General features: G+C 35.7%; 1 protein-coding gene across 1 annotated transcript in view; it reads left to right on the forward strand.

The window, feature by feature from the left end:
• The window catches only part of Ppp3ca (protein phosphatase 3, catalytic subunit, alpha isozyme), a 249,709-nt gene that overhangs the window by 186,928 nt on the left and 46,836 nt on the right, over nt 1-15,945 (forward strand). Inside the window, exons 4-8 of the mRNA XM_013023790.1 lie at nt 461-572; nt 1,887-2,032; nt 4,051-4,190; nt 10,012-10,089; nt 12,502-12,596. Of these exons, the coding sequence (XP_012879244.1) occupies nt 461-572; nt 1,887-2,032; nt 4,051-4,190; nt 10,012-10,089; nt 12,502-12,596 (571 nt within the window). The remainder of the gene's footprint in view (nt 1-460; nt 573-1,886; nt 2,033-4,050; nt 4,191-10,011; nt 10,090-12,501; nt 12,597-15,945) is intronic.

Raw genomic sequence — 15,945 nt, forward strand, 5'->3', positions numbered from 1 at the left:
CTGTCCCTCACCTCTTCAGCTCAAGGCTAGCGCTCTACCACTTGAGCCACAGAGCCACTTCCGGCTTTTTTCTTTTTGCTTATGTGGTGCTGAGGAACCGAACCCAGGGCCTCAGGCATGCAAGGCAAGCGCTCAACCACTGAGCCATCTTCCCAGCCCCAGATTCTTTTTTTTTAAACCAACCTTTCCCACTTCCTACATCCCACACTGTTTTCTGACCCTATACAATCCATTCTGTGTGCAATTATTAGTGCGAGTGTGTTTAAGACGTACATAAACAATGGCTTTATACCAAAGCACTGTTTTCTTTGATTCTTAATATCTTTCTGAATAAGGTTCTTGTTGGATAATTTTGGTCATGGTAATGTATTCAGTTTGTGACCTTAAGATTTGTAAGTAATGAAAGCATATCATGGAAAGATGATTATTTTCATGTTATTTATATTTTTATTTTTCTCAGTGTGTGCTGTATTTGTGGGCCTTGAAAATTCTTTACCCCAAAACACTGTTTTTACTTCGTGGAAATCATGAATGTAGACATCTAACAGAGTATTTCACATTTAAACAAGAATGTAAGTATACTTTGCAGCTTCTGCCTTTAATATCACATGTACTAAATAATTATTGTAATTGGTAACTGAGAATGCTTCATATTATGATACATTGTCTAAAATTAAATACTTAAAATAGAATTTCATATCATGCAACATTTTTGTCTAAGCATGAGCTGTTTCAAGTGTTCAGCATGTATGGTTAAATTACAAATTGTCTATAAAGTGACCTATAATTTGAGGTAAAACATGATGTAATTTATAAGAAACACAGAACAGGTTACCTTTTAAAACTGGCCAGACTATTACTCTTTGGAAGTAGTTTGCTGCTAACTTAATCTTATATCCAGAGATTCACACCCATAATCTTAACTCAACACCAGCACCAGCAAAAAGTTAGTGAGAATCCCATCCCAACAAAATCGCTGGGCATGTCAGTGTGTGCCTGTCATCCCAGCTGAGTAGGAAGTATAAGCAGGAGGATCATGCTCTAAACCCCTTTGTCTCCTGAGACGTAAGATTCTTCTTTGTCCTCTGTCATTTAGTCCTATAAATAATGGAACATAAAGACTTTTCCCAAAACACGAGATACAAATAAGGAAAAAACAATCTGCCATGAAATAGAAAAGGTTTAGAAATCATCTTGCCTTTGCTTTTTTATAAATCTTTCAAGACTTTCCAGATAGCTCTGTGGCCATCTTTCTGTTGATCATCCACTTGTTTATATATATTTTTTCATATTATATTTGTAGATAAATAACCAATTTGTACATAACAGTCTTTTCTTTGCTATCCAAAGGCTTATTAAAAAAAAAACCAGTAGAGACTGTGGATAAATAACATATATATAAATAATCTAGCTATATATATTTATGCATATATATAAACATATAGCTAGATTAAAAGGTTAATATAGCCAGGTGCTGGTGACTCTCTCCTGTAATCCTAGCTATTCAGGAGGCTGAGCTCTGAGGATCATGGTTTGAAGCCAGCCTGGGCATGGAGACTCTTACCTCCAGTTAACCACCAAAAAAAGCCAGAAATGTATGGCTCAAGTGGTAGAACAGTATCCTTGAACGAAAGAACCAACCAAGTGTGAAGCCTTGCATTTAAGCCTCAGTAAAGGGGATGGTGTTAATATGTATGTTCTGAACATCTCTATTTGATTATGTCTTAGAATTTTGTAATAAACATTAAACTACTATAGTTGAGTCTAGCTTTATACTCATAGCATTGTCCTAACAAGAAAATATTAAGCAGAAATAAAACTATTTAAATGCAGTGAGCCTAGTTGTGAACTCATGGAAAATGTTTGCTTTGAATCATATTTAAAAGGTAAAATAAAGTATTCAGAACGCGTGTATGACGCTTGTATGGATGCCTTCGATTGCCTTCCCTTGGCTGCCCTGATGAACCAACAGTTCCTGTGTGTGCACGGTGGCTTGTCACCAGAGATCAACACTTTAGATGACATCAGGAAAGTAAGTGCTGTTCAGTTCTCACATTGGATCACTCAGTATGAGTACAAAGACCTTAATTACCCTTACCTTACCACTGACTATGTAACATCAGCATGGTTTTCTCCTTTGGGTTGAACTTTGGTCTCAGAAAACAAAGGTTTATTTCTACTCATAGAATGTTTATTTCTAAAGGCTGAAGGTTGTTTTACCAGATGACATGTATCACTGGAAATACAAATATTTGATCTCTAAAAAACATGCCCCTTTTCATTTCCCTGTGGTTTCTTTCAAATTATCATTATATATTCATAATAAATTGTGATGGAAATGTTGCTTTGCCCTTAGAAAAACACCACATCTTCACCTTTAAAATGTATCCATGTCATGTTCTTTTATTTCTACTATTTGTTATAACTTAAAATGTATAAATAGTAGTCTAATATTATATTAATTTATTGTATGAGATAATTAAGTGAAAAATGATAGACTTTTTAAACAACTTTTTTTGAACTTAGCTTTGGCTATTTCTATTCTTTTAGCCATCAAAAAGATAACTGAGGTTGAATGTAGATGTTATTTCTTTTTATAAAAAATTAAAACAATACAGGATTGTTTTATGTAGTAGGAGATACAATCTTGGAATGTTTATAAACTCTGATCATTGTAATAGTGTAAGAGAAAAATGAAGTTAATTCATTCTTCTATAATCTTCTTTTGATATCAATAACTAAAATCTCCTGGCAAATTAGTTAGATTTTTTTTGTAATGCCTTCCATCCCCAGAATTTACATTTCAGCTTTTTTCAAATATTATGTTCAATATATATATATATATATATACATCATTAAACCATACACTTAACCATAAAATGATTTTTAGCTTTGCCCATTGGCATGTGTTGATGGGAATTTCAACCTCATTTGACTTAATTTTATATTTGTTTACTTTTACTGTAGATGAAACAAACTTTTAAAAAGTGCTTTGTAAATTTTTTCAGAAGAAAATCTATGCCTCTGTGGCTTTCCTGTTTGTTTATTTGGGGGACAGGAAAGCTGTTGTACCCCTAATTAATAAATTCTTATTTTTCTGAAATTATATACATTTATGAGCAAGTATTATTTTCCTTGAATGAATTATTTAAAATGCATAAATCATTTAAATCTCTTAAAGCAAAACTTGTAATGAATAAGCATAAAATTGTGCTCAACATTATGGTTGAAATATAGAGTCTTATCACATTGAATTTCTGCATCGATGGAGACAATGTGAAAGATTTCCTTATTTTCTTTAGGGTAGCACAAATTAGCATGCCTCAAAACCATTATTGATAGTATCTTATGTGTATTCCAGGTAAAATAGAAAATGTGTTTGGTTGTCAGCCTAATGTGTTTCACATGCCTCTGTTAGCATTTTCAAAATATTAAAAAGTACAAGTCTGAATAATATCAATCCTCATCAGATTTTCATAGATATTTTCCAAAGGGGTTTTTATTATTTCTACTATTTCACTAAATGCATGTTAAAGTTAAAATATGATTGAAATGTGACTTTGATAAACATCTGCAACTAGAAAATGCAATGTTCAGGTAAACCTGTGAAATGTAGAATTGTGCTAAATAACCTACAACAGAATTGGGGTTTCTTTGCTGCTTATCATTCCTCTTTTTTGAGTCATTATCAACTGCTAAACACTTTGGGTCACTTTGTGACTTAAGACATTTGAATAGAAAAACCTAAGTGAAGACAAAATGTTGTAGAAGAATGGAAGATAGGGAACAGGAGGAGAGAATAGGGATTAAAGAGGAAAGGGAGAGATGAAGATAGTTAACAAATGAGTTCATCCTTAAGAGTAAGGAAGGAAAATTGGAGAGAAGGGCGAGAGGGAGGAGGGATGGAGGGAGGAGCAGGATGCAAATGGAAGAGAGGGCAGTAAAGGGAATCTCAACCAGATGAGTACTACAAAGAACAGATTTCTTACGTTTTCTGAATTCAGGTTTCCAAAGATTAGTATTTTGCTCTCTGTCTTCTATTTTTCTTAGTTAGACCGATTCAAAGAACCACCTGCTTATGGACCCATGTGTGACATCCTGTGGTCAGACCCCCTGGAGGATTTCGGGAATGAGAAGACTCAGGAACATTTCACTCACAACACAGTCAGGGGGTGTTCATACTTCTACAGGTGAGGCCTGACTACTTGCCAGCTAGAATATGTTTGTCTCATGAATAGAGTATATCCATCGTGTGGTGGATTTAGTAGTGATATTTGCATAGCTTCTTTAGGAAACAAATAGGAATCAAAGATTTACCCTTAGAGTTTGTTTGGAATGGGATCTTAGCAGTTGGTAAACCAAAAAATAAGTGAATGAAAAAGTGTGAAAAAGGAGATAAATGAATATATATGCTAACACACACATAGGAAAGGTAGAAAATGCGAAAACCATGTTAGAGGACGGTAGAGAGGCTACTATAAATGATGGTAGCATGTAATAAAACATTCTATATTCAAGAACTGTAGGAAAAATTCATCACTGACCCTTGTTTATCACTTAATCCCATAACTCTATTTTTTAAATGGACTAGTTTTCATAACTTAAATCAGAAAGCCAGCTGTCTAGTGGTTAATTAAGTCCTTACATTTTCAAGTTGGTTTGACTTCAAGTTTGTCAGGCTTTTGGGATAGATTAAAATGAACATCTACAAGGTATTTAGGTAGGATCACACATTTAGTTTTAGCACCTTTGATAAGTCAAGTTGAAAATACGTGCATCGTTAAGTTTACATTTTCTAAGGCGGATTTGCTTACCCATGCTATTTCAGAACATTTCAAAAAGGAATCCAGAGCACAGGCAGGTATCTGGCGGGTCACTGTCTTCCTGATCTGCCACCTCTGTTTTAGCCTCTGCATCCCATGATCCTATTGCCTTAGAGTCCCTCACCAAGTACATGCAGCCATGTAGATGCTGCACGTTAAAAATTTCACTTCTCAAATAGGTGCTCTTTGTTCCAACATAAAAACAAACCCAAAGTTAATGCTCAGTTCCAGCTAATGATAAGGGAGAATTCAATAAAACACAGCCAGTCACGTCTCTTACCTCTGGAGAGTAGGCAGGTATCCTCCTTTGTATAACCTTGAACGATGTCTATTCCACGGCAGAGCATTTTGTTCTCTATATTAAATTTCATTATAGAGAAGAAAGGTTTCTCTCTTACCTCTGTTAATGTAACTGGGAAGTTGAAGTTTGTGAACAGAAAATCTTGTTCTCTCTAGAGCCTCCTTCAAAGAATGGTTCTGTTGTACATATTAATAGAGGAGTTTATTCACCACAATATAATGTGTTAATAAAAAAATTCAAATCTGAACAAAGTCCCATAGTAGAGTTCTATAAAATAATATTTTTGTGTTGTGAATATAAACACCAAATGTGCTTATGTCAGGAATAAAGTCCAGCAACAGCTACTCAAACTTTTATGCTCAACAGAGTGATTAACTTGTCTCATGGAAGATTCTTAGTAGATATTTAATCTTGAGCCATGACAAATACAGATTAGAGAAATAAGTCGCTGCCAATCTAAATCCATAGTCCATAGACTCTTGACTGCAGACAAATAACTCTTCATGATATTTTATCAAACAAAAGGAAAAATGTCTCATAATCTCAGAGTGCTTTTTGATCTTTATGTTGTTAGTGCTACCTTGAAAGTGTTCAGGCAGCTTCTGAGTTGGCACTTTGTAACGTTGATGTACATGGGCACAGTTGAGCCATGAAATTGGTACAGAAATATAGTGGCCGTTACCACTTTGAGCTATTGGCAGTTACTTTGATCTACAATTTTAAGCTTTGCCTTTCAACTTTATTTATCGCTTGCATGTTTAATTTGATATATGCTATTCTATTCACTATCTAACATACCATTCAACTATCATTTGAAGAAAACAGAGGTACATTGAAAAAGGTATCGGGAAGAATTTATTCATTTTGGTGATGAGTTCATATCAGATAGTCAATGTGACAGAGAAGAAAATCCTTCAGAACAGTTTGACCCAGAACTACTCTCATCTTTATCATCATAAACCAGGATTTGCACACTCAAATTTTAAGCAAGTAACTGAGATACAGACAAAGAATCAGCTGTTAGATTGTGGGTCAGCTGTTAGATTGTGGGACATATTGGAGATCAAATTTTGATTTTCATTTAAACAAGAGAATATTGTTGACAGGATCTGAGACTTAAATTATTAGTTTGTATCTTTGCCTTGGATGAATCGTGTCAGCATGGTTTTCTGACTTTGTCGGCTTCATAATGAATGTGTGAAGGTAGACTTCGAGCCCTGAGTTTAAGGAGCAGATAGTTGTTGGATTTTTTAAGATTTTTAAATAGTAGCTTACTCAAATCACTACTGATGTCTTAATGACAAATCAACAGATTCCAGCTCCTTCCATTCATCAACACCTTCTGCAGGTTGATTCTTACCAAGGTCTGGTTTCCTCTGTCACTCTCTAGCTTACCAGACAGATTCTGCCTATCTGTAGTCTCTTTCTTTATCTTCTTCCTGCTTTTGACATTTTTTAAATTCACTTTCTTCCCTGGGAACCTAATTCACTGGCCTCTGTTCTCTGTCAGCTCTGTGATGAGCTTATCAAATCTGTGTCCACCTCCTTCAGCTCTTATCTTTCCCTGACTGAAGTCCCCATTGAGTAATTGTCCCTGGAATTTTCTATGTAGGTGTTCCCCTCATTCTGAGCTCCCTTTGCCTGAAAAGGGTTCTTGTTTATTTCCCATTTGTTTTATCTCCACTGGAGAGTATTTCTATAGCTTGGTTTTGATGACATTTTATTCTCTGTCATGCAAACTAGCCTGCACCTAGGTCTTTTCTTCTTTGCAATTACCATCAGTCCCCTTTTTGACAATATCACCAATACTTAAATCATCTGCCTTCTCTCCCTCCCAGACTGAGTTTACCATATTCATTTTTAGTCTACTGAAATCACATAGCTCTCTTCACCCAAGTTTTATCAATATACTTTTATCAATATAGCTTCCCCTTTGCACTTAATATGTCCCAGAATTTCCAAATTCTCTCTCATTCGATTATTTAACAAGCATTGATTGAGTAACTACCTCGCAAATCTGTCTGGTTAATCACTGTCTTCAAGGTGGTGTCAGACCTGATTTATACAAAGCTGAGTAGAATATATCCTCCCAGCCACTGGAAGAGGTTCTTACAGGCAGGGAAAGTTAGCATTCATGGAAATATAAGAGGAGACAGCACTCTGGGAATTCTGTACATATAGCCACTTGAATTGTCTTTACCTCCAAATTTCCATTGGCTGCTTTATTATTTGCTAAAGCTGAGCATTCAGGTAGCCAACCTGTTGTCTAAATATTTTATACCTAGTATAACTACATCCATGTGTGCATTGATCATAGCCATAGCAGTTATAATAGCCAAGCAGTAGAAACAGCTCAAATGTACACTTATAATCAAGTTTACATGAGCTCCAAAATGACATGCAATAATACGGATGCATAGCGCGGGAAAAATGATGAGTAGAGAAGGTAGTAAGCAATGTGTATCATATGATTCCATCACTTCAGCATCTGAGAAAGCTCATGGAAAAAGTTAAAAAGCAGGAACATGGTTAACCTTCAATATGATAGTGAGGTTGCTATGGGAAATATCTGGATCTCAGTCAGAGTATTGAGTATGAACATGGTCACTCTGTGAAAGGTTAAGTTGTTTTCTTTTCATAAGTGGCCTTTTCTTTATAGATGTTTGACTTTAATAAAAAAAATTAGTTTTCTGAAGTTGGGGATGTACTTCAGTGTTCAAGCACTTGCTTAGTATTTGTAAAGCCCTGGTTCAAACCACAGCATCGCAAAATAAAATGAAAAGATTTTATTGTGTTTGTTTGTCTTAATTTGTGTGTAATAAAACATTGCTTCCCACTCCTGAAGCAATCAGCATCCAAGTACAAGTGAGGACTTCTGTTCTACAGGAGATCTCGCAGGAAGAGTTGGAGCCAACTTAGCCCAAACACAGTAATATCAAACTTAGCATGAGGAAGATACTCTATATAGTTATAGTTTCAGAAGAGTTTAAGTTGTTCCCAAAGGAAGCTGAGGAAGAACACGATTAAACCTTGCCCAGGGACAGAAAAGTGACAAGCCTACACAAATAACCTCAATCTGACAGAAGCAACAAAACAATAAACCCTGGTATATAGAGGCAAAGGTACAAGACATGGTGATAAAGGACTCAAGAGATACAGAAGGAACATTATTTTGAGCTACTACTCTATAAAACTACTCTATAAAATGTTATAGCTAAATATCTACCAAACAAATCTGCCATTTTTGGAGGATGAACGAGTATCTCTGAAGCATAGATTTCTTTACTGATGCCAATCTGAAAGGCATACACACTCACCTTTTCTTTAAGTAGAACAAAAGCCATGGGAGACAAGGTTGGATTCTCTAAGAACCATGGAAGCTCCAGTAGGAGCCCTCAAAACCTGTCTGCAATTCTCCTAAATCCCATAGATGGCCTGTTGACTAGGTTGACCTGCGTCAGGAAGTGAAGACCTGGTGGATGGCTCCTCCCCTTTTTCCTCTTTCATTTGCATAGTGCACGCACGCTTGTGCACACACGCACATAAGGCTGTATACATACACAGAAGCTATTTTCTGTTTGTGATTCCCATTTTTACCAAAGAACTGATTTTCCTTACAACTTCTTTAGATAATAGCGGTATTGTTTCCTGTTGATCAGAGAATTCATGCAAATATGTAACATAAAAATGATATTCAGCTTCTCTTTTATGGTAGATTATTTTAGTTCTGTTTATGAATAAAATATTTTTCCAGTATGCTTTTTATAACTGATGAGTATCCCTGATTTTATGTATATGTGTGTGTGTGTGTGTGTGTGTGCATTTATATAGTTTTAATGTATATTTGCTAACTATTTATGTTATCACTGCTGGGGTTTGGTCCTCAGATTAGAACTGCCAATTTTTTTATTTTTTATTTTTTTATTTTTTTTGCCAGTCATGGTGCTGAACTCTGGGCCTGGGCACTGTCCCTCAGCTCTTCAGCTCAAGGCTAGCGCTCTACCACTTGAGCCACAGCACCACTTCCAGCTTTTTCTGCTTATGTAGTGCTGAGGAATCGAACCCAGGGCCTCATGCATGCAAGGCAAGCACTCTACCACTAAGCCACCTTCCCAGCCCCTGCCAATTTTTTTTTATCACGTACATTTATCTTAATCATAAAGCAAAGGCATCATGACTATAATGGTCTTTTTTTTCCCCCAAGTTTTAATTTGTAATCTGAATTTCACTCACAATCATGTTCTTTGGTGAAATGCTTTCTTAACGACAAACATAAGGACTGTATGTTGAATATTTTTACTAAGTAAAGTACGACTCAAAAGTCCCTTGATCACATTTAAAGTACAAAATCAAAACCTTGTGACTTTCCATAATTTTGTCTAGATTTTGTGCAGCCTACTCAGTGCAATGTATGTATTAGATGTGCAATGTAATATTAGCTGAATTGAGAGCTTAATTTCCCAGTACACTCACTTTTCCCCCAGCTCCTAACACAGTCTTGTATTTCACATTCACACATGCACTTGTGCAAGCAAATAGTGTTCTATTTGAAGAAACTAAGGTTTGCATCTAAACCCAATTTTTATGATACACTTATGTTCCTGTTCATTTTGTGTTTTAATGATAGGACATTGATTTGATATAATGAAAACTTAATATAAAGACCTCTGTGTTTTTTCTTTGGTTCGCACACATTCGTTCCTTTGGGATTATGACCTTGGTACTTATTCTGCCCATGGGGAGAAACCTATCCCTAATGTCCAGGACATAGATTTACATGAATGATGTGTGTGTGCCTGATCAAACTGGAGGTTGGTTGTTGGAGGTCAATGTGTAGTTCCTGATGCCTTCCTAACATGCTTCTCTTTTGTCTTTTTCCTCTGGCAGTTACCCCGCTGTATGTGAATTCTTGCAGCACAATAACTTGTTATCTATACTTCGAGCCCATGAAGCCCAAGATGCAGGGTGAGTAGTCCTGAGGCCAGCTGCAAGCTCATGTTGTCCCTGTTCCTCGATTGTGCAGAGTCCCTCCAGCCAGGCTTATCCTCAGAAGGAATTAGAATGTAAAATAGTCTCACAGTGCAGATATGGAGAGTCCTAGGGAATGAATGGAGGCTTCTTTTTTCATCTTTCAACTTTTAGCTTGTTTTCTTAAGTAATATCAGGACACCTCCCCTTATCTCTCTCAACTTCTACATTTACCACTGTCCATGAGTGAGTAAAAAAGTACCAGCTTTTTTATTTTTTAGTTTGGGTACCAGATAAATGACAACTACACATAAATATTTTTAACAGTTGTATGGGTATTACAAGTTGTATTCTTGTTCCAAAACAAAATACCATGACCAATCACTTTTAAAGGAAGAAAACAATAGGACATATGTTAAACAGAGGAGATCATACTATATTCCATTCTCTGTGTAATTACAATAATATTGGTTTTTATTGTCTGGTAAATGTGTTAAGTGGAGAGTTTTAAGAATCTGGAAAACAAAGACATGTTACATAATTACTTTATTGTTTTAAATGGTGAGGAATCAACTTAATTTCAGGATTTGAAGTCTCATTCACACTGAAAGGTATTGTTTGCCTCTCAGTGAGTTTACTCATCCCTTCAGGTTTTGGATTTTCTGAAAAGTAGGTATACTTACTTACTTGGATTCCTAAGGAGACTTATATCAAGATTGTTCTTGAAGCAAAGTAGAAGCTAAGTTTCTTTCAAAGTTAGATTGATTTGTGCTAGCAGTCAACAAACATATGATCTGATCTGCTATTATATAGTGTGCTGTAGCTGTTAATATGTATAACTATTGGATCCTCAAGTAATGGCATCTCTAAGTTATTTTGGCTGACTATTGAGGCAGATTATTGTAATTTTAATTACATATGTGAGATCATTTGACTACTCGAAAATGTGTTGAGTAACTAAATTAACATCAACAAGTATTTTTGTTTAAAATGAGCAATTGATTTATTCTTACAGGATCTAAGAATGTTATATTGGGGTTGTTAGTGCTGTTGTTTTGTTTTGTTTATCTTTACTGCCAAGTAGGCATAACCAACCTAGTTTGTAAACACCATTATTTTTTACAGCAATCCTTGGGCCTACCAAAAGCACAGTTCCCAAAATACAGTATTTCAAAAGGATTTTTAATAGATTATTTCCTTCAAGAAAAAATGGTATATCCCAATAATTCCAAAAAGAGAAGAATCAAAGTCTTTTAAAAATGATAAATGTGGGGGCTGGGAAGGTGGCTCAGTGGTAGAGTGCTTGTCTTTCATGCATGAGGCCCTGGGTTCAATTCCTTAGCACCACATAAGCAAAAAAGAAAAAAGCCAGAAGTGGCGCTGTGGCTTAAGTGGTAGAGCGCTAGCCTTGAGCTGAAGAGCTGAGGGACAGCGCCCAGGCCCAGAGTTCAGACCCCATGACCAGACCCCCAAAAAATAAATAAATAAAAATAAAAATGATAAACGTTAGTATGGCTTTCTATACAGAGGTGCTATTTGAAGTATTTATAGGACCAAGCTATATTAAGCATGTTTAATATACTAAAATTAAAAGAATACCAAAGAAGTGGTAAAGTTTTGTTTTGTAGGGATGCTTCTAAATTGACAAGCCTAAATTTATGTTGTGAAAGTAATTTCACTCTGTTGAGAGAGCCACTGTCTCCTGAACTTTTTGATTATTGGAGAACTAAAATGTTATATTATAAATGATTTAATCCCACTAGAAGAAAAGTAGATATGTTATGGTTTATTTCCAAATTTCTTGTGGAGGCTCTGTTTTATTACTAAGTGATTAAATATTACCATGCTGAGACAGTAATCTTTGGCTGCAGACACCAGCAGAGTGCAGCGATAAATAAAATTCTAAAATAGAAAGTCTCACTAAAATCCATACATTAAATGAGTCACTCTTAGTTTAGGCAAAAGGCTTATTATAGGGAACCATTATGTAGATTTATGGAATGATTGACCTAGTTGTTGGTGATTAGACTTTGTATATAGTTGAACTTACTCGATTGTTTTATGTAAAACTATTCTGAAAAAAAACGTGTACTAACTAGCCATCACCTATTCTACTGAACAACACATGGAAATAAATTAAGACTTTCCACTGAGTTTCATGCACCCCTGAAGCTCACTAAATTTAGAAGATTCCTGTTTGGAAATTGATCATGTGATTGTATGTTTGTTGTCCTATCTACAATGAGTCGATGACTATTTTTCAGAGAGGAAATTTTATTTGGTGTTACGTAATTGAATCTTCTTGCAAAGATTAAACTTAATTCACTTAATTTCGTATTCCAAATCTATAATGTAGTGTAATCCTTTTTCTATGCTAGCCAAGTTTTAATTTACATTTATTGTTTTTAGGTATCGCATGTACAGGAAAAGCCAAACAACAGGCTTCCCTTCTCTAATTACCATTTTTTCAGCACCAAATTACTTAGATGTATACAATAACAAAGGTAAGTGTTTAAAGTCCTTCTTATAGGCATTTATCCTACTGTCTTATATTTGCTTGCTGTTTTTTTTTAATCATTCTCTTTTTTCCCCTCCTTTTTCACTTCTTGTTTGAAGCACGCTTTGTGATTATAGTTAAAGATACTATCATAATTATATTTGTCATAGGTGGTACCCAACCACTTGGACTTGTTATATATTTTCCATAAGATGTCGGTTGCATAAGTAAAACCACCAGCTCCTACTCTCCTACTCCTGCTTTTGTAAAACAGTAATCAAAGATAAAAATTATACTCCAGGTATTTTCTAGCATATTTTTGATGTATAAGTAAAGCTACCAACAGCTACTATGGTAGATTTTTACTTTAAAGAAAATAATAATTAGAGGTAACAATCATACTGCAGAAAAGGCTGTAGTTTTAAATGTGAACGGTGTGATTGTGCCTCTAAATGATCAACAGAAAAGTGCATAGCTTCAGATCAAATTCAAATAATATTTTCTGAGCACCAACACCATCACCTCCTGTGATAAGCAAGTACACATTCATTTCTTTTAAAGAAAATTAAACTTCAGGGTAAATACTAGCTTTTCCCTCCTTAACCTACTGAATGAATCCCCGTGGTTAACAGGAAGTAATGCAGTGGAATAAAGCCCATTCTGTTCCATGACTTATGCTGTCTCTCTACAGTTGCATACAGTTGCATAAAGTGCCTGAAACAAGGAAACGAGGTCATTATTACTGACTAGCCAGAAAACGGCACAGCAAGAGGTCCATTATTACATTCTTTTATTATAATGGTAATCTCTTAATTTGGAAGTACTATTCCTTTCCAGATATGTCAGAATAGGTGAGTGTGACTTTCAGAGACTAAGAAAAATAAGAACAGAAGAAGAAAAATCGATCAAATGATAGATAGGAGGTCAAACGGCCTGTGAGAGGCAGGAAAAGGCAACCCATTTTCTGAGTCAGTCTGGAATTTTCTGACATTAGTGAGGTGTTATAGGTATCTTCCTGTACTGCACCTGGTGTCTAGAACGCCTGATAGGGCCCTTGACCGCTATTAATTCCAAGTCCCGGTGTACATGTTTTCACTGACATGCAGACAGCACATGATTCTCTGATTTCCCTCTCCCCAGCCCAGAGACCCATATCTACTGAATGGGTCTGCAGTAGCCACACTTCTTCAAGAGCAGATTGACTTTGATGGCTGCTCCTCTGTAGCCAGGGGACATAATAACATAGTTACTAGTAGATAGGTGCAGTGACTACCATAGCCATTGGACACAAGCATGCCATTGGAACGAGCTTTGGCACTTAGTGAAGGATGGAGAGTACACTAACACATGCCAACTGCTTGTAAGGCGTTGACTCAGACATTTAGTCTTACATGGTAAGATATAATGTGATGTAATGTAAACTGGGAGTAGCAACATGAAATACATTTGACACTAAATGATCAGATTAGGCCTTACCTAACACAAAACAAAATCTATACTTTAAAGAATGATGAATGTTTACTAGAAAAGAAAGTGGGAGGAGTTTAAGGCCAGTGATTTTTTTTTTTAATTTTAAGCAGCAAATACTTTTGTATAAAACCAGAAATTTGGGTTGGATGAGGGTTATTGAACTATACAGAGGGTACAATGAGTGGACGTACTCACTGTGTGAGTATTGAATGCGCCTTACTTCTATTATCTACCTTGAGTGTAGAAAGAATGAACACATGAATAAAATTGAAATGTGGGGTGTGTGTGTGTGTGTGTGTGTGTGTGTGATTACTAGGGTTTGAACTCAGAGCCTGAACATGGCCTTCTTAGCTTTTTCTCTCAAGGCTAGCATTCTACCACTTGAGCCACGGCTCCACTTTGAGCTTTTTGGTGTTTAATTGGACATAACAGTCTTATGAACTCTTCTACTCAGGCTGGCTTCAAACCACAGTCCTCAGATCTCTATCTCCAGAGTAGCTAGGATTACAGGCATGGGTCAACAGTGCCCAGCTAAAATTGAAATGAGATATTATTTTATCAGAACAGACTTTATTCTCTCCATTTTCATAATGGCAAGTGATGCAGTGTTGCTTGAGAACAAGCACAGTGTCTCATGGGTGGTGTTTGTTGCTTTTGTATGGCTCTGATGTGACAAGCTTGTGAGAGACACTTGGGAACATCACTGTTTTTGAGATTTTGTGTTCTTTCACTCTGTTGTGTTGCCTTAGGGTAGATCACAGGTTTTCAGGGAGGGGATAGAACTCTTTCATTTGGGGAACTTTTTCATAAGACAGAATTTCTCTGGTGAAGACAGAATTTCTCTAGGAAGACGAAAGATGTATTCTTCAGCATAATTTCAAAAGACTTGTGTAAAATTTCTGAAGCACTCAAAAGCTGTTATGCTAACTGAGTATACAGTATGTGGGGGGTGGGAGCAAATTATTCACTGCTAAGGGGAGGATTACTCTATTTGAATAAAATTAATGTTGACTAGAAATTTTAAAAAGTACTGCAATGAAAACAGGTAGTATGCACTTCCAAAACAGAATTGATGGAAAAGAAACGGAGAAGACTCTGACTGGACCATTTTATTCTTACAGACAGATGATGATAAAGGATTCTGAAATTATGACCTAATAGTTATAGTATATTTGAGACATATAGTGTATATCTACTATATATAGTATATTTATATTGTATTTATGTTTATATTTATATTTGTCTTTATTTTGTAGTTAAAGACAGCAGTAATACCCTCTGATAAAATGAAAGAGTGAGAAAAATGTGTTTATGCTGCCATATGAAATCTAGTAAGAGTTGTTTGCTTTTGAAAAGTTAAGAGAGCCAAGTGTCCCATTCCTTGGTATAGCTCAATGTGACTTCCTGCAAGATGTCAGGGCAAAAGTTCTAAGTTTGAATCTTAGTTTTGTCACTACACAACTAATTCATTTGAACTTACTGGATATGCCATGACATCTCTATAAAATTAGGATAATTTCTCTTTCCCTCTGGATTGAAACCTTTACTTTAGCCCACCTATTCTTCATTGCTCTGAACAACTTGGAGCTTTCTTCTATTCACATTTGCATGTCTGCCCATCAGAGTAGACTAGACTCACTTCATTTGTGTTACTGTGTAGTTTTCTTTATTTGCATGTGTGCAATACCAACTATTTTCCCGTAAATATAGCATTGACTCTTTCTAGGAACCTTCCCTTCTATTTCAGCTGCATGCCAATCATAATGTAAAGAGTTTGAAACATGAGACTTTTTAAGACACATTGGGCAAATCAAGTTGCATGCCTGGTAGGCAGTCAATATACTTATTGATTATAGCATTTTTCCCCCTTGGAATTAATAAGACCA

The sequence above is a fragment of the Dipodomys ordii genome, unplaced genomic scaffold, assembly GCF_000151885.1.
Source record: "Dipodomys ordii isolate 6190 unplaced genomic scaffold, Dord_2.0 Scaffold70, whole genome shotgun sequence".
NCBI lineage: Eukaryota > Metazoa > Chordata > Mammalia > Rodentia > Heteromyidae > Dipodomys > Dipodomys ordii.